The sequence below is a fragment of the Trematomus bernacchii genome, unplaced genomic scaffold, assembly GCF_902827165.1.
Source record: "Trematomus bernacchii unplaced genomic scaffold, fTreBer1.1, whole genome shotgun sequence".
NCBI lineage: Eukaryota > Metazoa > Chordata > Actinopteri > Perciformes > Nototheniidae > Trematomus > Trematomus bernacchii.
Window position 1 is genome coordinate 119,114 of NW_022987581.1, and position 25,927 is coordinate 145,040.

General features: G+C 40.4%; 2 protein-coding genes across 5 annotated transcripts in view; both read right to left on the bottom strand.

Annotated features, from left to right (window-relative positions):
• Window positions 1–770: 770 nt before the first annotated feature.
• Window positions 771–12,975, bottom strand: LOC117479985 (CD9 antigen-like). 2 transcript variants are annotated; one of them, XM_034127113.1, is made up of 9 exons: window positions 12,867–12,975; window positions 12,546–12,624; window positions 10,984–11,089; window positions 10,795–10,892; window positions 9,966–10,040; window positions 9,773–9,874; window positions 9,355–9,450; window positions 6,448–6,531; window positions 771–1,144 (listed from the first exon to the last, which is right to left on the bottom strand). In XM_034127113.1, the coding sequence occupies exons 2-9, from the start codon at window positions 12,609–12,611 to the stop codon at window positions 1,055–1,057; spliced, it is 717 nt and encodes a 238-aa protein (XP_033983004.1). In that variant the 5' UTR covers window positions 12,612–12,624; window positions 12,867–12,975; the 3' UTR covers window positions 771–1,054. The 2 variants fall into 2 exon arrangements, with proteins under 2 accessions (XP_033983004.1, XP_033983003.1); XM_034127112.1 differs by lacking the exon at window positions 771–1,144 and adding an exon at window positions 1,419–1,943.
• Window positions 12,976–18,444: 5,469 nt separating this feature from the next.
• LOC117479983 (CD81 antigen-like) overlaps window positions 18,445–25,927 on the bottom strand; it is a 51,348-nt gene continuing 43,865 nt past the window's right edge. Inside the window, exon 9 of one of the 3 annotated variants that reach the window (XM_034127105.1) lies at window positions 18,445–18,843. In XM_034127105.1, the coding sequence (XP_033982996.1) occupies window positions 18,658–18,843 (186 nt within the window). In that variant the 3' untranslated portion in view covers window positions 18,445–18,657. Of the gene's footprint in view, window positions 18,844–20,004; window positions 20,124–23,602; window positions 25,612–25,927 lie in introns of those variants that run through there. The other 2 variants (XM_034127109.1, XM_034127111.1) reach the window with 2 other exon arrangements.

Below are 25,927 nucleotides of genomic sequence, written 5' to 3' on the forward strand. Positions count from 1 at the left end.
GTTTGTTATTAAACGGATGTGTCACATTATTTATCGTATGTCCACGATGATGAAGAGGCCTGTCCGTTCATAGATAGATTAATAATTGATCATTATACTCAACATCCATTCCACTGCATGAAAATACAAAAGAAAAGGGCACAATAAAATATTGATAATTGTCGAAGGGTTTGATAACTTCCTGTTGGAGGGTTTGATAACTTCCTGTCGAAGGGTTTGATAACTTCCTGTTGGAGGGTTTAATAACTTCCTGTTGGGGGGTTTGATAACTTCCTGTCGAAAGGTTTGATAACTTCCTGCTGGAGGGTTTGATAACTTCCCGTCGAAGGGTTTAATAATTTGTTGTTGGAGGGTTTGATAACTCCCTGTTGGGGGGTTTGATAACTCCCTGTTGGAGGGTTTGATAACTCCCTGTTGGGGGGTTTAATAACTCCCTGTTGGAGGGTTTGATAACTCCCTGTTAGAGGGTTTGATAACTCCCTGTTGGGGGGTTTAATAACTCCCTGTTGGAGGGTTTAATAACTTCCTGTTGGAGGGTTTGATAACTCCCTGTTGGAGGGTTTAATAACTCCCTGTTGGAGGGTTTAATAACTTCCTGTTGGAGGGTTTGATAACTCCCTGTTGGAGGGTTTAATAACTTCCTGTTGGAGGGTTTAATAACTCCCTGTTGGGGGGTTTAATAACTTCCTGTTGGAGGGTTTGATAACTTCCTGTTGGAGGGTTTAATAACTTCCTGTTGGGGGGTTTGATAACTTCCTGTTGGAGGGTTTGATAACTTCCTGTTGGAGGGTTTAATAACTCCCTGTTGGGGGGTTTGATAACTTCCTGTTGGAGGGTTTAATAACTTCCTGTTGGAGGGTTTAATAACTCCCTGTTGGAGGGTTTAATAACTTCCTGTTGGAGGGTTTGATAACTCCCTGTTGGAGGGTTTTGGAAACAGAGTCGAAGTGGGGAGAGTGTGTTGGGATCAGTTTGGAGTTGAGCCACAGAGACACATGTTTGTAACATTTTTCAAGCTTGAAATCCAGTGCTGATGAGGGTTGAACTCCTGTTGTTAGTACACGGTTGTGTATCGCGCAGTGATCTCCTGCTGCTCTCTCTTGATCTTTGTCAGCAGGACAATGCTGCAGACCAGGGCAACAACCTGTCATTCAGACAAGAGGGAGGAGGGGAGGTGAAGAGGAGGGATGGGAATAAGAGCCAGGCTTCCTGACCCGGGTCACACCAGCCACAGAATGAGTTTCGATGTAAGACAGGTACCAGCCCAGGCTAACAATTAGCATGCAGCTACAAAAAGAGACGTTTGTGTGGAAGGCAAAATGAGATATGAAGACACTTTAAGGAAAAATCCAACCCTTTATAAATGTATTTTTTTAATACAGGCAGATTAGAAATAAAAAACTGAGGTTGAAATTATATTTTTTTTGATGCAACTGTTTTTATTGTGTTTTTATTGTGTATTGTGTTTTTAGCACTTCTTAACACGTGGCTTTGTTGTGTTCATTTAAGCTTTCATGATTCGTATGATGTTTTAATGCTTTGTCAAGCACTTTGTGACTATGTCTGGGAAAAGCGCTTTATAAATACATTTTACTTACTTAAGGGTGGATTTTTCCTTTAAAGGGAGCTGAAGAGACCCCACAGTGAGCATGCACAGAAGAGATGAACATGAAGTAATGTGAATGTGGAAATAAACCCAGATCTGTATCCTCTATGCCCGAGCATTGTGGTAAAAGTGCTCTCTAAGTTATAACTATGGGGATGTTGGCCACAGTCAGAGGGGTGAAGACCACCGGCTGGTTGGGGAAAGAGTAAGAAATGGAGGTGGAGGTGGGGATATATTCAAGGTGAGATGGTGGAGGCTGAGTCAGGATCATGTACTGAGGAGTGGATGAGTTAATGAGCTTTTTAGAAAGGGTTGAGCTGCAAATCAAAGCCAGGAGCTTTTGGGGAGCAGTGATGAAGAGAGTGAAAAATGTTGTGAAAATTATTGTTTGAATCAAGACAGGGGGAGGAGTTTTTTTTTTTTTAAGAGAGAAAGGAGGGCATAGGGGTTAGACTACAAGCAATAACTTTATGAACAATGAGAGACAACAAAATGAAGCATGTTGAAAATGTATGGAGCTGTTATACAAGACTCACTACTCTTTATTGTCCCCACAATTAGCTAATTGTGTAACAGCCAGTGGCGACTGGTCATTAGGGGCAGGTGGGGCACAGCCCCACCTAGTGTCAGCAGAAAGTATTACACATAATGATTACAAAAAATGCAAAGAGATGCAAAAAAAGAAATTAAAAAATATATAAAATATATTTTAAGGTCATGTTTAATCATCTGATTCGTCTGTACATTGCTGTTTTAGTCTGTGTTCTTCTAATTAGTGTCTACAGTGCCGTTTTGAGCCATGTGGGACAAAACCTGATCATGCCCCACCCTTTCACTGTCAAAGTGAACGGTGACTGTAAAAACTACACTGCGCATGCTCAGAGTATTTTTCAATGTAATGTGTGTGGCAAAAAACAAAAGACCATAGAGTGGCGAAGTCACGCCCACATACTTCCGGGTAATGGGACCTTATTTCGGAAAAATTATGCATTGAAGTCAATGGGGAGAGAAAACTTATCTTTCGATCCCGTTTTAATTGTGCCATGAATTACACATATGATGTTTGTCAATCTTAAAAAATCATTTCCATGTCAAAAAAGTCACAGTTTGTCGTAAAACTGTTGAAATATAAGACTATGAAAAATACGTAACTAGAAAGACTACAAATCCCAGAGTCGCGTAAGTGATGTCACAATTGTTTTCCTCCAGCATTCAGATACCTAAGATCAGCGCAATATAGATATAATCTATCTATATGGCGCTGGCTAAGATAAGATAACGTTAACAAGATGCCTGTGTGCTTAGTACCAGGTTGTTATCATACCAGCAATGGGTCTTGCTCGTTCTTTTGCTTCCCGTCTGATGAAAGGACCAGGAGTGGCTTGATCAAGTTAGCTACCTAGCTAGTAGCTAGCACGTTAGTTAGCATTACAGCCTTGTCATTTTTATTAGCCTTAACATGAAGTAACATTAAGTAACCCAAAATGTTAAACAGTAAGAGTAGTAGTCATATTTCGTGAACCCTTTGAATAGTACTGTCACCGGTGTGATCATTCTATAATACACCATTTAAGCCCGGGGGAGAAATGCTAACGCTAACGTTAGCATCGGCGATCTTCTCTACTTCATGCTATCTCAGGGTTGCCAACTCTCACGCATCTGGCGTGTGACACACGCTTTCACTCTCAATCTCACGCTCTCACGCTGCCCAAACTATTCTCATGCCAAAAACAAGAATACCGAAGACTAGAAACGGTTTTGAAAACTTTTGTCACGTAGTGATCGTCTTCTCAATAGAACATCTTTGATAATGTCTTCTGGCCAATCAGAATCACGATAACGGCGTGGTGTTGCTGCAGGAAGTCCCGACGGAGAATACTTTTGCGGTAGTACATCTCTATACATCGATACAACATTCGTGTTGATATAAATCAACACGTAATGAAATAAGACCCCAGGGTTTGATGATTGATAGGTGTGTGGGCTGTCTTTCATTTTGACACACAGAACAATGGGGGCTAGCCACCCTTATCCACAATGTAAAGTAATTCACACAGCCTCTTCCCTCTTCTCTCTGTGAGGAGCAGCAGGTTCAGCTTTCAGAACAAAGTAACAAAAAACTAAAATGGCATTCATTTTTTTAAATATGTCATGTAGTAATAGATGTATTTATTTTTCTTCTCAAGAGAGTACCAGAATGTGTATTTTATGTTAGTATTTAAAAAAATCTCCTGGGGGAGAATCCCCCCAGACCCCCCTGCAGGGGTTGGGTTTTCAGCACGTCAACTCTTCCACCTGTGGGGAAATTGCAGGATTGGCTCCAGGTCGTCCTTTTTATTTACTACAAGACAAATGTGCCTTTTTATTTCATACAGTTCAATTTGGATTGAGACAGGGAAATAATCTAAACCTCACGCGTGGCGTTTCACTGTCGGGGGGAGCGTGTATGTAATTACATTGCAAATACTGACTTGAGCCCCACCACTGTATGGGTTAGCCCTACCATAGATTACCCAACAAAAATACTCTGGAGCCGCAACTGCCGACCCGTATTGTGCATGCGCAGATCTAAGATCCAGTAGAAATGATTGTATGAGTATATGAGAGTGAGAGTGTGTTAATTTATATATTTGGCAGTTTGGAGTAAGTCTGTAGATTTGTTTGTGTGTGTGTGTTTCATGTATAGGCCTCTCACGATAATTAATTTTGTTGGATAAATTTTCCCGGAAATTATTGCGATAAACGATAATATACGGCACCGTTGTATGACCATTTTAGACCACTGACATAATGATAATATATAATAATAATTCAAGTACATCCTTTCAAACTGCTAGTCACATCCTCATGTAAATGGCAATTTATCGAGGTCAGAAAAGTTATCAAGTTCATTTTTATTTATCGTACGATAAGTCAATTAATGGCTTATCGCGACAGGCACACAATAAAACAGTGGAAACAAACATGTTTGACTTTCATTAGTGAATGAAACTGTGTGCCCTTTATAGTCTGTATCCATTATTGTGTATTTGTATATATTGTATATATATCCTATATGCTAAGGTCCCGCTGCTGACACGATAGCAGTCATTTTGTGCGCATATGTGTAATTAAACCGAATTAAACCCATGATATCAAAATCTCACTCCAGCCAGGTACCCAAAGTTGGCAACCCTGTGCTATCTGCACAAATGGTTGACATTAAACATTAAAACGACCAGGCAGTTCAGAGAGAATCAAAGGAAGGCAGGCAGGCAGCTTTGCATGACATTCTTCAGGACGTGTTTCATTGTGGTGATAGTGAGGATAGTCAATCGTTTTGTTGACAAGACAGTAGTGACGGCCATCTTGGTGATGTGTGTTGTTGATCAGAGATGTAGTTCATTGAGCGTTTCACACAAACAAATGTGTTACTTCACAGTTTTACGCCACATTTTTTTTTTTTTAACTTGCAAAATTATCTTTTAAATTGACAAACATCATATGTGTAATTCGTGGCACAATTCAAACGGGATCGAAAGATAATCTTTCTCTCTCCATTGACTTCAATGCATAACTTTTCCGAAATAAGGTCCCATGGGGCTCAACCGGAAGGGGAGGGACTTCGCCACTCTATAGGGGCACAGAGCTGCCATCCCCACCATACGTCATCTCACATCATTCAGAGCTGATTGGCTGTAAGTACGTGTGCCGCGAAAAGTGTGGTGTGTGAAGAGGAGACGAGAGAGCTGCAGTGACGCGTCCTAAAACCAGGAAGTAAGCTGCAAAAAAGCAATGAGGTTTCTCCATAGAATTTTAGAAAATAGCTCGAAATAAGATCTGTGGGAAACGTACCTGTTAGATAAATGCACGTTTTGTTCAGCCGGATAACATCCACATGTCTACCCTACTTTTATAATTTTCGAATCATAAATCTATCGATTAGATTTATGATAGACTTTTGAAACTACAAGAACATAAGGAGGACTTTTACAAAAAAGTTATAGAATTTTTTGTCCAGAAGGATAGACAAATGGACTTCATCTTCAAGTCAAGGTAAGACCGCAATTTTTTGAAAATGGGATCTTACTAAGAGAGAACAATTCAATATTTAAATGATAAAATTACATTTTTTGGGTATCCTTTTGTTGAACTGTCTGTTTAAAATTAATCGAAGCATCAGACAAAAAAAGCTTTTGAAAATAATATTATATTTTGGTTTAGGTCAAAATATAATATTTGTAAACCTGAAGAGTCAGTGCCAGTGCCTCACCAGCCATGAACCTCACTGCAGAAGCTTATATATAGACATCTAAGTTTTTTGTGCCCCACCACTTTTGTAACAGCTAATGCTAACTCAATGCTAAATAGTTTTAATTGTTATACTGTTTTGCGTGAAGTATTATTATTTAAGATATCCTGTATGCAGTAAAAGTAAGGTTATTTTAGGGTTCTTGGATGGTCCAATCAAAGGTTAATTTAAATATGTATTAGAAATTATTTTATTTCTCTTGTAACTGCAGTCTTCGCAAATATACCGATTCAGGTCATAGTAAGTGCTAGCATGCTAACAGGCTAAACTGAGACAGTAAACGTGGCAAAAATTATATTATGTAATTGATATGTTCTTTAGTTATAAATAAACAAAAACCATTAGTGTGAATTTGAATTGAAGGTAGAGTACACTGTGCTGTCATTTATATATGTGTGCTTAACTGTTTTAGGCAACTCATTTTTAAAGTAAACATGTGACTATACAGTAAATACAAAAATGGGTACATTTTGTTCACCGTCCTATTTTAGCTGAAACAAATCTATTTACTGCATTTCAATTTTGAAGCATGCAACACATCTGCTCTTACCAGAAAAACTCCAGTTCCGACGAACAGGCCCATCACCAGCGGTGCTTTGTCGTTGAAGACATTAATAATCACCCCAGGACAAGCCTGTATAGCACCAAGAAAAAAGGGGATTATTGTCAGTTTTAAACACATATAAACCTAGAAGGAACTAATTTCAAAAGCGAATACAGATCGTGACTCAAAATCCTACAACACTGGAGAGATAAACAACATTAGTTTTGTTATATTTAACTGCTAGCATGCTAACAGGCTAAGATAGGCTAGCAACTAAAATACTAAATGTGGCAAATAATCTAAGAAAAAGAGGGAAAGAATAGGTTTATTTTGTGTCAGACATGTAAACCCACATGTTATAGTGTCTTAAAAAAAGATAACTCAAAATCCTACAACATTGAACAGATAAACAAATGAAGTTTCATAATAGCTAACTGCTAGCATGCTAACAGTCTAAGATAGGCTAGTAACAAAGAGACTAAAGGGGTGTTTTTTTTTGTCTGTTTCAAACACACGTAAACATACATTGTAATAGTATTAAGTCAACACATAATAACTCAAAATCCTACAATGCTGGAGGGATATATAAACTTAGTTTCGTAATAGCTAACTGCTAGCATGCTAACAGTCTCAGATAGGCTAGCAACAAAGATACTAAATGTGGTAAATATTCTAAGAGAAGGAGGAAAGGGGTGTTTTTTGTCTGGTTCAAACACACGGAAACCTACATTGTAAGTGTCTTTAAGTGATCACATAATAACTCAAAATCAAACGATACTTGAAAGATATACAGACTTAGTTTTGTCACAGTTAACTGCTAGCATGCTAACAAGAATAATTATGATAGTAAACGTGGCGAATATTAGAAGGAAAATATGAAAAATAGATGTTAATTTTTGGTCAGTTTACAAACACGTAAACCTACATTGTAATAGTGTTTTAAGTGAACACATAACACAAAATCCTACAATACTGGAGAGATATACAAACTTAGTTTTGTCATAGTTAACTGCTAGCATGCTAACAGGCTAAACTATGTTAGTAAACGTGTTGAATATTATATGAAAAAAGGTGTTTATTTATTTGTCCGTTTCAAATACAGGTTAACCTACATTGTAATACTGTCTTAAGTGAACATATAATAACTAAAATCAAACGATACTGGACAGATATACTAACTTTTTGTTGTCATATTTAGTTGTTAACAGGCTAAATCATGATAATAAACGTTGAATTGTAAAGAAATTAAAATGAAAGAAGAGGTATATATATATTGGGGAGGGATGAAACCCTCTTTAATGGTCACACATGTAGAGCACACAGCACACACAGTGACATTTGTTCTCTGCATTTAACCCATCCTATTACCAGGAGTCTAGTACTAGGAGCAGTGGGCAGCTATTGTACAGCGCCCGGGGAGCAATGGGATCGAAGGGCAATGTCCGGTGCCTTGCTCAAGGGCACCACGGCAGGGCAGGAGGTGAACTGGGACCTCTCCAAGTAGCAGTCCACACTCCATTTGTATGTCTGGTCGGGGACTTGAACTGGCGACCCTACAGCTCCCAGTCCAAGCCCCTACTGACTGAGCCACTGCCGGAAAAGGGTGTTAACTTTTTGTAGGGCTGCCCTCGACTAAAGATTTTTCTAATCGTCCCACGTTTACGATACATTATGATTATTAATATATATATTTTTTTCACCCAAAATGGTTTCAGTGGACGATGTGCTTCACATAAAATATAAAATAAAACTGTAATAATGAACCTTTGAAATATAAAATAAATGTAGAGAGCGCCTGAGAGTCACAGCGCATGGATGCAGCGGTTCTAACAGCAGAAGCTCCGGTAAGGATTCTTATAAGATAAGATAAGATTCAACTTATTGTCATTACGTAGTACAGGTACTATGTAACGAAATGGTTTCTCTGCATTTGACCCATCCTAGTGTTAGGAGCAGTGGGCTGCCATTATGTACGGCGCCCGGGGAGCAGTGTAGGGAACGGTGCCTTGCTCAGGGACACCTCGGTAGCACTTGGTCTTTCCGGAAGTTGAACTGGTGACCTTCCAGTTGCCAAGCCAAGTCTCTATGGACTTCGCCACCACCGCCCTTATTGTGTGTATGAACAAGCAGCGAGGACACACATGGAACATTTAGTTCTAGTTTCTATTATTCATATCTGAATATAAAAAAGCCAATAAATATTACAGAGGAAACGGAAACACTGAAAATATGAGCATCGGCAAAAATCCCATCGTTTTCTGAGGTCAGAATGTTGATATATTATAGGTCTATATATGTTGATACAAAGTTAGGCTGACTCACTGCTGCTGTTTTCCTCCGAGTCTGAGAAAGTAAAACACGTTGTCGCGATAATTAAGCTCCGTGTTTTGTTATGAAGCCGGCATTCAGGAAGCTGCGCTCTGATGGTGGGTATGGAGGAGACTTTTACGCGTCGTAGTTTGCATGTCACCTTGTGGGACTCGTCCTTTACTCGCTCAGAAAGATCCACACTTTAAATTTCCTGCCTCACCAAATTAACTTTATCACCAGGCTCCGCTCTGAATGAAGTCTGAGGGTTTCCAGGTGACGCGTCATAGCACATGCAGCGCACGGAGCTCTTTTTTTTAATATAACATATCTTTTTTTAAACTAATCGACTAATGAAAAATTGCTCGATTAAGACTTTATTAGTCGACTAGTGATTATTCGACTATTAGGGGCAGTCCTCATTTTTTGTTTGTTTTAAACACAAGTAAACCCACATTGTAAGTGTCTTTAAATAAAATTACTTAAAATATCGTAACTCAAAGTCATACAATACTGGACACATATACAAGCTTGGATTTGTCATAGTTCATTAGCATGCTAACAGGCTAAAGTACGACAGTAAAATGCTAATTGGCATTAACTTACATCCATCTTGATGTGTTCCCAAATGGTGTCTGGTTTGGGACAGGTTTCCTTGGCAAAGTCTAACGACGTAATCCCGGTCGCTCCACAGCAGTGAAGCTACAGAGGAACGAGATGAAGGGAGATTTAAAACACTGACAATTAAATAAATAAGAATCACAACCACATATTTTACATCTCACATTATATAATCAATGTGGAAGTAAATAAAGACACGAGTAATAAGCAAATCTACTCTCATTTAAACACATTTTCAAATATATAAATAAGGCTCAAAATGTATTATTAGACACTCATTTTAGTTATATTTTTTGAGAGTTTTTAGTGATTACATATGTATTTTTTATTTATTTTTAATAGCAAAGTTGCACTTTTAAATCTTCTTCCATTCTTCATTCCAAGAAGGAAATAAAGTGCTTACCAGTTTTTGGATGAATGTGAGAGTGACAGCAAGAACTGGGTCGCTGTTAGCCACATACAGCAAATATATGCTAGAGTAGAACTCCCCCATGCTCAATCCAATCTGAAAAATAAAACGCAATTTCATGAACATACATAAAGTATTTTCATTTTAAACATTTATTCTTCTCTTGTTTGTTTTCCTTCCATCTTACCTCGTCTGACCTGGAACTATTAATCACTCCCAAAACAACCACAGTAATTCCCAGGATGGCCACCAGTGCTGAAAACTACACAGAGAGGAAGCCGTTAGTAAACCCAGTCGATTTCTTGGGAAAACTGAAGGATATTTATACATTCTCTGTTCCTCGCTCGCATGTGGAACTTTCAGAATCTCTTTCCACAGAGGGGACACATGTTGATGTAGAAAAGACATGAAAAAGTGGATTTTGCATAATAGGTGACCTTTAAAGGTGGGGTGGGTAATTTTGGAGAAACCAGCTCGAGTGCGCTAGAATTTGAAAATACACAGCCGGAAAAAATCTGCCACTTCCTTACAGAGCCCCTCCTCCAACACACACGAACGCGCACATGACCAATGAGGGCACGAGATAAGTTTGTGCACAGATGGAAGGCTGACAGGCAGGTAGGCCATCCAGTTATTTTAGCCGGGCCAGCTAAAATGATTGGTCGTGCTTTTTACAGCGCCACGGCTTCCACAGATGACATTTTTTAATGGATTTTTTGTCAAAGCACTTCAGATATTCATTGCTATCGGGATGTTAAGAGCATTCCATGGAATATAACAAAAAGTGTATCTCGAGCCGGTTTCTCAAAAGTACCTACCCCACCTTTAAACTTAACACTTAAGAGGAAAAATGATGCTCATTTTCAGGTTGTTATGTTTGCATATTAGACAAAGCAAACAACATATCTCACAGTGAGTTCTGCACTAGTTACAGAAAGCCAGTTGTGTAAGGCAGGCTTTTGCAATCACATAAAATGGCTGTATATTCTATATGGCTGTATACACAGAAGTCTCACTATTTGCAGAGCGCATCGTTTCTCGCTGCAGGCGCCGTAGTCTCCAAACACGACCACGATCAGCATCACCGAGCCCGTGATAATCAGGATAGTCACCGCTTAAAAAAAAGATATAAAGATCTGTGATTAAACATGTTTCAGACACACAATATGTTTATTCTGGTGAAATCATGCCACATATGTACTGACCAATAACGAATGCACTTGAGTCGAGGGCCTCGAATTCAAAGATAGCTCTGGTGCTATCGCTGAACCTCAGCCACAGGCCCAGACCCAGGAACACAAACCCCACCAGCTGCACAACCACAGAAAAACACAAAGAATAACCACAGTGTGAATGTGCATCAGACACGAAGCTTCACACGGTTTCACATTCAGATTTATGGTTTCGGACGCTGATGTATTTTCGGGTTTGTTCACGCTGTGTGGTATAAGAGGTGTCATGTAAAAGTGCAGAATGAAACCAACAGGGACGGAGAGGCACACTAACACCAGTCAAACCACAAAATACTCACAACCACAAGGCAACATGATAGCAGAGAAAAACAAAATAAAAGTACTGAGATCTTGTTCTGACTGCTGGGCCCAGCTTCTAGCCAAACCGTGACACAATTAGATCTGAATTGATATGAATAATTGTGCAAAACAGAGAATACCATGCTTAATCGCTATGTTATTTTACATATTACAGCAGTGGAATTCAAAAATGTAAAAAAGTAATTAAAAAAATACTTGACTAGGGATATAGATATGAATAAAAAAGATCAATAATCTATTTTTTTATCATTAATATCTTTATTAATACCAATACACTAATGTTTATATTGTGGTTAACACATGTAAACAGTTTTATTGTCGTTTTGTGCACAGTTTTTATTTAATTCCTAAATGTGTTATTAATATACAGTTAATTTGTACATAAACCTTCATGTAAAGTATAATTACCCCTCGGGGGAAAATGTTTGGACACCCCTGTTTTAAAATATTTTGTTTTCCTTTCTCCTTCCTGTATGTGACCACACAGAGGCGCCATACCTGCTGTCACCGTAGATATAAACACATTGTTATTACAACGTGACTTCACTATTATTTAACAACTATTTTTATTGGGTTCTTTTATTTGGGGTTAAGTACATTGTAAGAATAAGTGAGAAATGGATTTAACTTCTGTTAGACAGCTATGTGCTATACATTTTTGCATACATTCACAGTAAATATGTATTCAGTATGATAGCTGTCTAACAGAAGTTAAATCCATTTCTCACTTATTCTTACAATGTACTTAACCCCAAATAAAAGAACCCAATAAAAATAGTTGTTAAATAATAGTTAAGTCACGTTGTAATAACAATAACTCATCTCGCTCGGTTTTCGGAGTTTTCTTTGTGTGCTTTGCCAAATGCCACTGTGTCAAGTGTCCTAGTTGGGTTGCCGTACGGAGTTGTGCAATATGGCGGACCATCTCGCACATGCGCACTGCAGATAGGGCAGGGCTGCAGATCGGGTGGTGACACCTGTCATAATAGAGAACTCAGGAAATGAAAGTCTCAGGAAGCTGGTATTCCCATGGATGTATTCCGCAGAAACGAAACCTAAAGTGTGCCAGCGCACACCAACAACTTTAACACAACCTCAGAAACACTTACAAACCATTAGTTATTCACAGCGTTAAAACTTGCACAGAACACTATAAAGTAAACAAAAAAGGGAAGAATTAAAATAGGAAGTATCATAATTATTAAACCACTTACTGCAAAGATGAGGTTGAAAATTAACAGCGTGTATTTGCAGAGGAGGCCACATCCGTCCAGAGCCATGATGCTTATTTTACTGTAAATACAAGAAAACCACATTATTTCCTCACTTATGCATATATTTTCTAATGCAAGCTTCTACCTATATAACAAACACACACATATACATACAAATAACAACCATTTAGTGTTACATTTTACGTCTAGATGCCATATTACGTTTTAACACGTTTAAATCATTACAACAGCGTTTTATCTTGTTAATATCAAAGTAATGCAGCCAAAAAAACGGCATGAGCTTTAAAATGTTATAAATACCTGGATATCTTTTGACGACTTTAATCCTTGCGGCTATTAGACAGAAAACACAACAGGATTAACACAGGAGACGCAGGGTGCCTTTAATTAATACCCCGTCATGTCCCGCCCCTTCTCATTCGATTGGATGAAAGGATTGACGGACGAGAGACAACCTATAAGCAGGCGGTGGCGTACAAAGTAGGCGGGGCTATATGAACATAACGGTTATGGAGTGGCGAAGTCACGCCCATCTACTTCCGGTCCATGGGACCTTAAAGAGAGGCGAAGTCCCTCCCCTTCCGGTTGAGCTCCATGGGACCTTATTTCGGAAAAAGTATGTCAATGGAGAGAGAAAGATTATCTTTCGATCCCGTTTGTATTGTGCCACGAATTACACATATGATGTTTGTCAATTTAAAAGATAATTTTACAAGTCAAAAAAAAAAAATGTATCGTAAAACTGTGAAGTAACACTTTTTTTGTGTGAAACCGCTCAATGAACTAAATCTCCCGTCTCGCACCACACACCAAGACGGCCGTCACGTTGACACATTTCACTTCTTTCTTTCAGAATGAGGCAGAAAGTATTAAAAGAGGTGAACATCACTACAAGTCTGGGCATGTTGAGAGCTGTACATACACACAAGGGGAGTTAGTCGGTTCCGTAAGAGCCAGCATGCGGGACCGGCTTTACAAGGTTTCAGTGAGTAACACGAGTGTATTGTTAATGACATCACTTACGCGACTCTGGGATTTGTAGTCTTTCTAGTAGCGTATTTTTCATAGTCTTATATTTCAACAGTTTTACGACAAACTGTGACTTTTTTGACATGGAAATTATTTGTTAAGATTGACAAACATCATATGTGTAATTCGTGGCACAATTCAAACGGGATCGAAAGATAATCTTTCTCTCCCCATTGACTTCAATACATAATTTTTCCAAAATAAGGTCCCATGGGTCGGAAGTAGATGGGCGGGACTTCGCCTCTCTATTTCGGAAAAATTATGGTTTTCTCTCAATGGAGAGAGAAAACGTATCTTTCGATCCCGTTTGAATTGTGCCATGAATTACACATATGATGTTTGTCAATCTTAAAAAATAATTTCCATGTCAAAAAAGTCACAGTTTGTTGTAAAACTGTTGAAATATAAGACTATGAAAAATACGCAACTAGAAAGACTACAAATCCCAGAGTCGCGTAAGTGATGTCATAACTGATGTCACAATTGTTTTCCTCCACTAAGAGATAGCTAAGATCAGCGCCATATAGATAGAATCTATCTATATGGCGCTGGCTAAGATAAGATAACTTTAACAAGATGCCTGTGTGCTTAGTACCAGGTTGTTATCATACCAGCAATGGGTCTTGCTCGTTCTTTCGCTTCCCGTCTGATGAAAGGACCAGGAGTGGCTGGATCAAGTTAGCTACCTAGCTAGTAGCAAGCACGTTAGTTAGCATTACAGCCTTGTCATTTTTATTAGCCTTAACATGAAGTAACATTAAGTAACCCAAAATGTTAAACAGTAAGAGTAGTAGTCATATTTCGTGAACCCTTTGAAGTGTACTGTCACACCGGTGTGATCATTCAACCCAGTCTCACGGCATTTCGTGTTTCGAAATTAATTTAATCTATTGATTCGTGTTCACCAACACGATTTTCACCTTTTTTTCGTGTCACACAGAACGATTTTAAATGCAATGTATTTCTATTGGTAGTATGTTTCGTGCCTGCAACACGTCTTTTTGTCCGGTCGGGTCTTGGAAGCATACTTGCCAACCCTCCCGATTTTCGCGGGAGACTCCCGATTTCACTGCCCTCTCCCGGTTTCCTCCCGGGGTCATATTTCTCCCGCATTTCTCCCGATTTCTGACTAAATCAGATTTACTCACGACTGTTTCCACTGAGGACTTTAATACAGCTACACCATTGTTTGGTTTCCATGGTAGCGCATCTCTTTAGTAGCGCGCGCAACTGAAAGTCTGAGAGGATGTTCAGCATGGTGAGGAAGATAGTCACAGAACAAGAATGGACAACTTTACCCTCTGCTCACTCCTTTCCTGGTCCTCATCAAGGATGGTGCTACAGGCAGCAAGGCATTGCACTTACAACTACAATAATGTGTAGATGTTCTTTTCATCTTTAAAAGTCAGTTTCCCCGCTGCGAGGCTCCTGTTCTAACAGCTCCGGCGATCCACTAGCAACCCCCCCCCCGGCGCGGTGGTTTTTAATCTCTCCCGATTTCTGAGGTCTCAAGGTTGGCAAGTATGCTTGGAAGACCAGAAGCTGTGTGGTTCATAAAAACATGTTCTTACTCAATATCTTACCCTAAGCCTAACCCTATCCCTTTTATTTTAAATTGTATAATGTCTGAGTTTTTTTGCCGTCAGTGAGGAAAAGAAATGGGGCTCAGAGCCTCAGAATACTGACATCTGTATTTTATGTCATCTTTTTTTCCTTCTAATTTGTTATTATTTGGTGCAGGCACGAAACATACTACCAATATAAATACATTGCTTCTAAAATCGTTCTGTGTGACACGAAAAAAATGGCGAAATCGTGTTGGTGAACACGAATCAATAGATTAATTTCGTGACTATAACACGAAATGCCGTGAGACTGTGTTGGATCATTCTATAATACACCATTTAAGCCCAGGGGAGAAATGCTAATGCTAACGCTACATTAGCATCGGCGATCTTTTCTACTTCATGCTATCTGCACAAATGGTTGACATTAAACATTAAAAAGATCATGCAGTTCAGAGAGAATCAAAGGAAGGCAGGCAGGCAGGCAGCTTTACATGACATTCTTCTGGACGTGTTTCATTGTGGTGATAGTGAGGGTGAGGGTGAGGGTCAGGGTGAGGGTCAGGGTGAGGGTCAGGGTGAGAGGGTGATAGTGAGGGTGAGGGTCAGGGTGAGAGGGTGATAGTGAGGGTAGTCAATCCCTTTTTTGGCAAGACAGTAGTGACGGCCATCTTGGTGACGTGTGTTGTTGTGCGAGACCAGAGATGTAGTTCATTGAGCGTTTCACACAAAAAAAGTGTTACTTCACAGTTTTACGACACATTTTTATTCTTTTTGACTTGCAAAATTATCTTTTAAATTGACAAACATCATATGTGTAATTCGTGGAACAATTCAAATGGGATCGAAAGATAATCGTTCTCTCTCCATTGACTTCAATACATACTTTTTCCGAAATAAGGTCCCATGGAGGTCCACCGGAAGGGGGGGGCCTCTATAGAGAGGCGAAGTCACGCCCATCTACTTCCGGTCTATGGGACCTTATTTCGGAAAAATTATGTATTGAAGTCAATAGAGAGAGAAAACGTATCTTTCAATCCCGTTTTAATTGTGCCATGAATTAAGGCCCTGACACACCAAGCAGTCACCAGAGAACTCGCCGACGCCGACACCGACTGTTGCGTCGCCGTGTTCTCCTGCGTCTTGGCCATGTGTCGCACTGGAACACACCGCAAAGACTTCAGCCGAGCACGTACGAACTGCGCATGCGTGAGTGGCAATAACTCTCCTTACCAGCAGGCGGCGGTAGTGTGTATTCGTCATTCAAAAGAGGCAACAACCGGAAGACAGAGAAGAAGAACAGACTGTGATATAAACAAAAAACGTAATAAAGTTCCTGCTATTTGTGTTTATTCTTTTAATCACACAGCGATAAGAAACAATAACAATGTGCCTACATAACTGTCAGTTGCAGCCCTAGCATTAGTATTGGTTATAGTAACAGCTACAACATTACAATACTTCTAGGCAGATTGAGGAGGATAATGGGAGAATTAACAGAGGGGCAGAAACATCCATCTGAATAATAATAAACACTTTATTTGTATAACACCTTTCATACAGGGGATTACAGATCAAAGTGCTTTACATCAGTAAGAAATAAGACATACAATCAGTGTAAAACAAGCAGCAAGAGCAAAGCACAAAGTGGGATAAAATAATGCAGATATTATATATATATATCCCAACAGGCCACCTTGTTTATGGTTAGATTCAGTTTTAGTAGAATATAAAATACATGAATGATGAAATGAGCACATAAAGTGCAGACATACTATAAAATCACAGTTAATAGACCTGCATCTGATGATCGCAGTGTTCTGGCGGGTGTGTAGTTTATTGAGTCAGCAATGTAGTAATGTATGTAATGTAATAATGGCCACTTCTTGCTAAATTTACATTTCCATGTGATGCTTTTATCCGAGGCGACTCACAATAGGTAAATGAACAGCAGTAGACAGTATCTCATTTACTTAGACACTGTACTTAAGGACAATGTTGAGGTACTTGAGACTAATCCTGCAACTTTATACTGACAAATAAACCGATGAGATGAAAAACCGGACTTGACCAAACAAATCACGGAGCTCTCAGCAGAGGACAGCCGGGGACGCTCCCGCCGATATCAGAGATGTCCCTGCTATGTGTGGGAGGTAAGAGAGGACATTTAAGGGCTATGTTTGATGTCTTTAAGTATCACCTGCTGGGGTTTAGCTGCTGTCCTGTGCCTTCTTAAATCGTTTGTTTACGTCCCTCACTTCCGTTTCGCTTCTCATTTGCTAGCTGAACAGCTGATCAGAGTGGTTTCTTGGCCCGATAGCTTGTGTCCGACACACGGCCGATTCAACATGTTGACCGTGAAAGGCCAAATAAGGCGTGTCACGGCCGAGGGTTCGGGGACACACCAAATTGACTTTGGGCGACAGGGCATGCTTCGTCGTCAGACAACCGAAGACGGACGATTTCGGCCTGGTGTGTCTGGGCCTTTACACATACAGTATGATGTTTGTCAATCTTAAAAAATCATTTCCATGTCAAAAAAGTCACAGTTTGCCTTAAAACTGTTGAAATATAAGACTATGAAAAATACGCAACTAGAAAGACTACAAATCCCAGAATCCCGGCCCCGCATGCTGGCTCTTAGGAACCGACTAACTCCCCTTGTGTGTATGTACAGCTCTCAACATGCCCAGACTTGGAGTGATTTTCACCTCTTTTAATACTTTCCGCCTCATTCTGAAAGAAAGAAGTGAAATGTGCCAACGTGACGGCCGTCTTGGTGTGTGGTGCGAGACGGGAGATGTAGTTCATTGAGCGGTTTCACACAAAAAAAGCGTTACTTCACAGTTTTACGACACATTTTAATTTTTTTGACTTGCAAAATTATCTTTTAAATTGACAAACATCATATGTGTAATTCGTGGCACAATTCAAACGGAATCGAAAGATAATCTTTCTCTCGCCATTGACTTCAATATATACTTTTTCCGAAATAAGGTCCCATGGAGCTCCCCCGGAAAGGGAGGGACTTCACCTCTCTATAGTGAAAGTTAAGGAAATGGGATCTCATGGAAAGAAAGTAAATGTTGATTTTGTGTATTTTAAGAGTTTTTTTCCTACTATAAATAAATAAGAATACAACTTAATTGTTCTGTATTATAGAAAGATTTGATTTACATATTTTAAACAAGCCATAGCACTTTTCTGCATTTACTTTTTCTTTTATTGTTATTTATTTTGTTGATGTCTTGTCTGTTTGATTTTGTATTTAATTTACACAAATATCTCAGGGATTCAAACACCCATTGTATTTCAACTGCAATAATTTATAATGCAAGAATAATAAATGAAAAACTAGTAGTGGATATTTTTTAATTGATGTAAATGTGAAATATATAATCATACATAACAAAATTGGACAGGTAATGACATCTGACACAATGTTTTTTTGTCTGTCAAACCCTGATTTTATCTCATGTCACGGTCACAGGTACAGATCAGAACCCAATAGCACGACTCAGATAAAACCAGTTTTTAACAACGTTCAGTTTATTCAGGTCTGGGACAGGCAGGGTCAGAACCAGGAAATCCATCAGATAGGCAACAAAAACCAGACAGGGGGCAGGCAGGAACACGAGATCCGAATATGGCAGGCAGGGGTCAAAACCGGGCAGGACAAGAATCTAGGATAGAGAGTAACAAATACTGGAGAGCTTGGCAGAAAAGACAAGACAATCTGGCAAAGGACAAGAGATAGTGAGGTGGTATAAGTACTGTGGAGTAATGAGGGAATGAGTAACAGGTGAGGGGAAGGACTGGGGAGGCCAGGTGAGGGAAGTGAGCTGATTACAAGTAGAGATGGGCGAGTCCTGATTCATCCGGATCATTAACCCGGATCCTAGAAATGAGCTGGTCGTGACGAGTCTCCCCTCTCCATTAACCCGAGTCCTTGAGTCCCACACTTGGTGTGACGTACAAATTAAAACTATAAATTGCGTCACTCGCTACTCTCTTTATAACATGTAAAATCACATTACAACGTACCCCAGTCCATCTACCTACCCTTTAGCAAGTATACAGGATAGCTGCCTGCCAGAAGTGATCGTTTGGCTCAGGGGAGGGGACGCGGATCAGTGAAACTTCCTGCAGACTCGTGGGGACTCAGAGGAGCCGACGGCTCCTAACCGTAATAGCATAGCAGATCCAGAGATCCATACTCGTCATGTGCACGAGCATAGCCCCTCCTCCAGCACCCGGCTCCCGCGCTATCAACAGCAGACTCGCAGACTCGCAGACTCGCAGATTCGCAGACTCGCAGATTCGCAAATCCTGACTCGCTGCAACACACAGCGGATCAGACTCGTGCGGACTCGGAGCCGTAACCATATAGCAGCTGATCCAGAGATCCAGCAGACTCGTCCTCATGCACGAGTCAACAGCAGACTCAGATTCGCCAAATCGCAAAATAACCCTTTTTTTTGTGATCAACATTTTTTATTAAAGCAAAATACACTGTGTAGCGGAGGTTAATATAACGTCAGTTTAATAGATAGATAGATAGATAGTACTTTATTGATCCCAAATTGGGAAATTGTTGTTACAGCAGCATAAAAGGCATTTTACAATAAAACAAAACTACAAAATATACAAGAATAGAAAGAAAAATAAAATAAAATATAAAATATACATGTCGAAATAGAAAATATACATGCAGATATTATATATATATATATACAAATATATATATATATTCAAAATATATGGAATAATAATATGCTCGTGAAATGCATCAACTTTTCGGTTTCACCGATAGGATTTCTACGGTCTTGGTGATGCTGACTCATATGACTCAAATGACTCGTATGATCCGGATCTCTTCAATGACTGACTCAGAAGACCCTGAGTCCGTAAAAGGATCCGGATTTGCCATCTCTAATTACAAGAGCCTGGAGAAAGGCGGGATCTGAAATGACAGGAGAGTTAACATGAGCCAAACCAAACAAACAACAATAAATGTGTCTAACTTGTGACATCTCAGGGACCTTCATGCAAATATGTTCCTCCTGGCTTTGATGATTTTCATATATGCCTTTGGCTCATACAATAATAATAAACCATACGTAATTCTGTACCTGTAAAAATGTAAAAAAAAATCCTCTACCATGTGTCTTGAAACACACACATTATTCACCATCAGAGAGACAGATAATATATGAAACGGAACAAAAAGTTGAATGAAGTAGATCTACTCAAATACTGGACTTAAAGAGGTCATATTCTGCTCATTTCAGGTTCATATTTGTCTTTAGTGTCTCTACTCTGTGACATGTCTCCATGCTTTAATGTTCAAAAAGCTCTTTATTTTTCTCATACTGCCTGTGCTGCAGGCAGTGGCGACTGGTCATTAGGGGCAGGTGGGGCACAGCACCATCTAGTGTCAGCAGAAAGTAATTAAAATAATAATTCCAAAGGAATGCAAAACAAATACATGTTTAGTCATCTGATTCGTCTGTACATTGCTGTTTTAGTCTGCGTTCTTCTAATTAGTGTCCACAGTGTGCCTATTGAGCTGTGTTGAGCGATGAGGGGCAAGCCGCGGTCTAGCCCCTCTCTCTGCTGTCAAAATGAACGTGTACTGTAAAAACTACACTGCGCATGCTCAGAGTCTTTTTCTATTCAATGTGTGCGGCAAAAAAAATAACCACCAGGGGGGACTGTGTTGCCATCCCCACCAAAACGTCATCTCACATAATTCAGAGTTGATTGGCTGTAAGTACGTGTGCCGCGAAAATAGTAGTTGTGAACGAAGAGGAGACGAGAGAGAGCAGCGTATAGCGATAACAATCAGTAAAACGGAAAGAAAATGAATGAAGTTGACCATCTACTTCAGCTTTGGTAAGTTCATTTTATGTCATATCTTTTGTTGATCTTCTGTGTTTTGCCTACAGGCTATTGCTCTGCTGGATCGATTGATATTGTGACACGGTATTGTTAACATGGCCCACCAGTGCAGAAATACCCGGATGTTGACAAGCAAGCCTCTATCACGACTTTTGGTTCACTATAACACACATTTTTGTGGAGAATACGAAGATTTTTTCAGTTCTAGTCAAGCAAATGTATATGTACTACGTATGTTACTAAAGAGGTTTTACATTGGCCAGTATCCATGTGAAGTTATCGTCATCTCTCGGCGTGAGAACAGTATTTCCCGTGTCGGCGTTTTCATAGTAACATGGTTGCTAGGGACGCAGCTCTCGCTGCCGGAAATGAGTTCTCTCGTCACTGTCCAACACATTCTCACTCCCAACTCGTCCTATATGTCAGGATCCCTTAGCGTCACTATCAACGCAGTGCGGGGCCCTTTAGCGTCGATTTTCAACTATCAGGGAGTCCCATTGACTTGAGCGACACCCGTCCCCCTCTCTCTATCCCAGGGGTCGGCAACCTTTTTGATATGAAGTGCCATTTAAAAAAAAAAAAATTATCAGCGTGCCAACGATCGAGAATTATCAAGGGGGGGGGGGGGGGATGTTGAGGAGCTTGACGCTCGTGATCTATCAACAGGAGGGCGGGGGGGCCTCGCTGCGGGGACGCAGTGTGTGGACCTGTCAGCGCAACTTACATGATACCGAATTTAACAACCACATTTAAATAATTGTTTTAAACGGCATAATAATAAGGACGATCGTCCGTTCTGTGATTCTCCAGAACACACATGTTATGATATTAGGGTCATGCAGAGTGAGATGAGATCACTGTCCCTTTAAGAGAGAGAGAGAGGGGTTTGGCGTGTGCGTGTGAGTATGTTTCTGGAAGTGAAACGAGGCAGCAGAAAAACAGAGGTCTGTGATGTATTTTGTGAAACAGAAGAACAGCTAAATAAATGCAACGGCCTCTCAAGAAGAGCTCGCCTCTCTCCAGTCATTTAAGCTAAAGTGGGTTATTGAACCTGAAGCTCGTTGCTTCTGCCCTCCTCGACTACGGTCTGGGAGCCGACAGGAAAGTTCAACACACAGATGGCCAGTCCGCCCCTTTGTAGCATATTATTTCAATGAGAGATGAGCAGATCGCCACTGGGCTTTCAACTAAAGACACACACAGCCACGCAAAAACTGCGACATTTGTAAAGCTCCTTATGGGTACTGCAATTTGTGAAGTGCTTTCTTCCGTGGTGAAACGATCAGCACTGCACCACGGAGGAAAGCGGCAGAAAGTCACCTGGAGTTAAAGAGAGCGGGGCTGCGTTGCGTGCATGGCTTCCTTCTGCAGGTAACGGGGAGACGCGCTCTGGCGGCGGTCTCGTTCAGGATCCGAAAATACAATTTAAATATTTTGCACACTTATTCGACTTATTCCTAGTGTGCCACTGGCTACGGTGCCGCGTGCCAATGCTGGCACGCGTGCCAGGGGTTGCCGACCCCTGCTCTATCCTATCGGAACCATGGATAGCCAGCTATTTGTTTACGTGTTTAAAAAAGCACCAGAAGCTTATATATAATAATATAAACATCTAAGTTTTTTGTGCCCCACCACTTTTGTACATATAGAAACGCCACTGGCTGCAGCACCTCTTTTCACCCTCTGTCTGAAACCAGAGCCCAGTCTGCTCTGATTGGTTAGCTGGCCGGCTCTGTTGTGATTGGTCAACCTCTTAGAGATGTCCCGCCCCTTAGCCTATCACGTACAATGTGTTGCAGCGATAACCAATAGAAGCTTGAGTGTTACATAGTGATGTCACTTGTTTCTTGTCTGTGTCTGCTTGCATTCTCATTACCCAATTAAAGGTGTGGTAGGTAATTTTGGAGAAACCAGCTCGAGTGCGCTAGAATTTGAAAATACACAGCCGGAACAAATCTGCCACTTCCTTACAGAGCCCCTCCTCCAACACACACGAACGCGCACATGACCAATGAGGGCACGAGATAAGTTTGTGCACAGATGGAAAGCTGACAGGCAGGTAGGCCATCCAGTTATTTTAGCCGGGCCGGCTAAAATGATTGGTCGTGCTTTTTACAGTACTACGGCTTCCACAGATGACATTTTTTTATGGATTTTTTTGTCAAAGCACTTAAGATATTCATTGCTATCGGGATGTTAAGAGCATTCCATGGAATATAACAAAAAGTGTATCTCGAGCCGGTTTCTCAAACTTACCTACCCCACCTTTAAGTAATTATGTTTCACTTAGTATTGCATCATTCCAAAGGGCTTTACAAACATGCCTTTCTGAAGCACAATTCAAGACTATAGAAAAATCAAATATGTGATAACCAACGAATATATGTGGGTAAAAATGTCTCGAGGACTCTTATCACGACACTTACTTCTGTTTTTCCCTCACAGGTCCTGACAGTGACGTGTGAGCAATGAAATAAACACTTTTATACACCTGCACTCTGGTTTTGTTTCATGGAAATAACAGAAACACACAAGTCTTGATGAAGAAAAGGGGAAAAGCCCACTATGGAATATTTATTAGAAAATGTATATAGTGCAACAACTACAGAGCAAAGACAAAGAGAAGGACAAGCAATACTAAACAAGACACTTGATGCATTTGATCACAAAAATTTGTTTGCAGGCACTTGAAGGAATACAAAATGTGAATATAATGTTCATTAATGTCGTGGTGTTTACCTTTGAACCAAAGCAGTGTTTACAGGAAGGCAGCATATACACTTAGTTTATACAGTAAGATTAACAGCCTCTTAAGTCAGTACCTGACGACCGATGTCACACTCAAAAAGGTCCTTTACTTTATTTAAGTTGAATCCTGTGGTCCTCATGATGCACAATCACGTAAAAAATAAATGTTATGGAATGCAAAACTATGGAAAAATCCCATCTATTGCAAAACAATTCCCACTTTAAGGTGTCGACAGGGACATATACGACCCGACCTTACGTAAACATTTCATATCATCTAAATTGATTTTACAGAACATGATCCCTTTCTCATTTATGCATAAATTATTAATTTAAAAACAATATTTCCAGTGGTTCAGTTTGTATTTAACGCTTCCACAAAAACGTAAAAAGCATTAGAGGAAAAAAGACGATGCTTATTACGATAAACATGGCTAAAAAAAATGTTATCTCATCCTACAGTATCCCTGCTCTTCCTCACAGTTTGTTATTAAACGGATGTGTCACATTATCTATGTCCACGATGATGAAGAATAATAATAATAAATAATAAATAATAATTCATTCTATTTAGAGGTGCCTTTCAAAGCACCCAAGGACACCTTACAATTCATAAAATATTATAAGGAAAGGTTTAAGACAGTACAAAAGGACCGTAACCGGGAACATGTAGGGAAACAGGAGACATGTAGTACTACAGTGAGTAGGCTGATCTGAACAGGTGGGTTTTAAGGAGGGACTTGAATGTGGTGATTGTGTCAGACTGTCGGATGTGAAGGGGGAGAGGGTTCCATAGTTTGGGAGCAGTGCAGCTAAAAGCCCGAGCCCCCATTGTGACTAGGCGTGGGGTCGGGACAGTTAGCAGGCCAGCAGAGGAGGAGTGGAGGGAGCGAGAGGGGGTGTAGGAGGCCAGCCAGATAGGTGGGGGCCAGATGGGGGTGATGTGGTCAGAGAATTTGGTGCGGGTCATGATCCGGACAGCAGAGTTTTCAATGATTTGGAGTTTATTGAGGAGTTTGATGGGAAGACCTGAGAAGATGGTATTACAGTAGTCAATACGGGATGTGACGAATGCATGAACCAGGACTTCAGTACTGGATTGAGAAAGGGATGGGCGGAGTCTGGAGATGTTTCGTATATGAAAGAATGCAGTCCGGGTGATGTTTTATATGTGGGGTGCAAATGAGAGGGAGCAGTCCATAATGACACCAAGGCTCTTGACCTGGGTAGAGTATGGGACAGGGAAACCGTCTATGATTAGGTCTGGGGCAGAGGTGGGTGGAGCTTTGAAGAGGGTGGATTTGGAGCCAACAAACAGGGCCTCAGTTTTGCTCCCGTTGAGCTTGAGGAAGTTACGGCTCATCCTGCTCCTGATGTCCTGGAGGCAGGTGGTGAGCGAGGTGGGGGGCAGGGCAGCATTGGGTTTGGTGGATATGTAGACCTGTGTGTCATCAGCATAAAAGTGAAATTGGACCTCATGGAGGATGGGGCCAAGGGGGAGGAGGTAAATGATGAAGAGGAGTGGACCCAAATCTGACCCCTGGGGGACACCATGTGAAACAGTGGAGCAGCTGGACTTGTGATTATTGAGTTGTATATACTGTTTTCTGTCTGTAAGGTAGGATGTAAACCAGGAGAGTGCAGCACCAGTGATCCCAATGTCTGCCAGACGTTTGAGGAGCAGTGGGTGGGAGATGGTGTCAAACGCAGATGTGAGGTCGAGGAGGATGAGGATGGTGAGCAGTCCAGAGTCAGCCGCACGGAGGAGATCGTTTGTGATTTTGACGAGGGCTGTTTCAGAACTGTGTTTTGGGCGGAAACCGGATTGGAATGGTTCATGGAGGTTGTTTGTGTCGAGGTGGGACTGAAGTTGACTGGCGACCACTCTTTCAAGAGTTTTGGAGATGAAGGATAGGTTGGAGATGGGCTTGTTATTGTTCAGATCAGCTCCATCAGCACCAGGTTTTTTGGGTAAATATGTGCAGTATTTATATAATTAAAAAATTAAAAAAACACTTATTGAAAAATAATTGCTCTTTTGCTTAAATATTTCTCATTCCCCTTCTTTAGTAGTGCTTGGAAAATATTTGCAGATAAGCATTTTTCCATTATCTAATG

Bases quoted from the DNA above. Each gene is read 5' to 3' on its own strand.
- LOC117479985 (XM_034127112.1), bottom strand. From the start codon at position 12,611: ATGGCTCTGGACGGATGTGGCCTCCTCTGCAAATACACGCTGTTAATT. The intron at 11,090-12,545 runs GTAAGTGGTTTA...GTGGTTGTGCAG, and splicing joins TTTTCAACCTCATCTTTGCA to CTGGTGGGGTTTGTGTTCCT. The intron at 9,875-9,965 runs GTAAGATGGAAG...TTTATTTTTCAG, and splicing joins ATAGTTCCAGGTCAGACGAG to ATTGGATTGAGCATGGGGGA.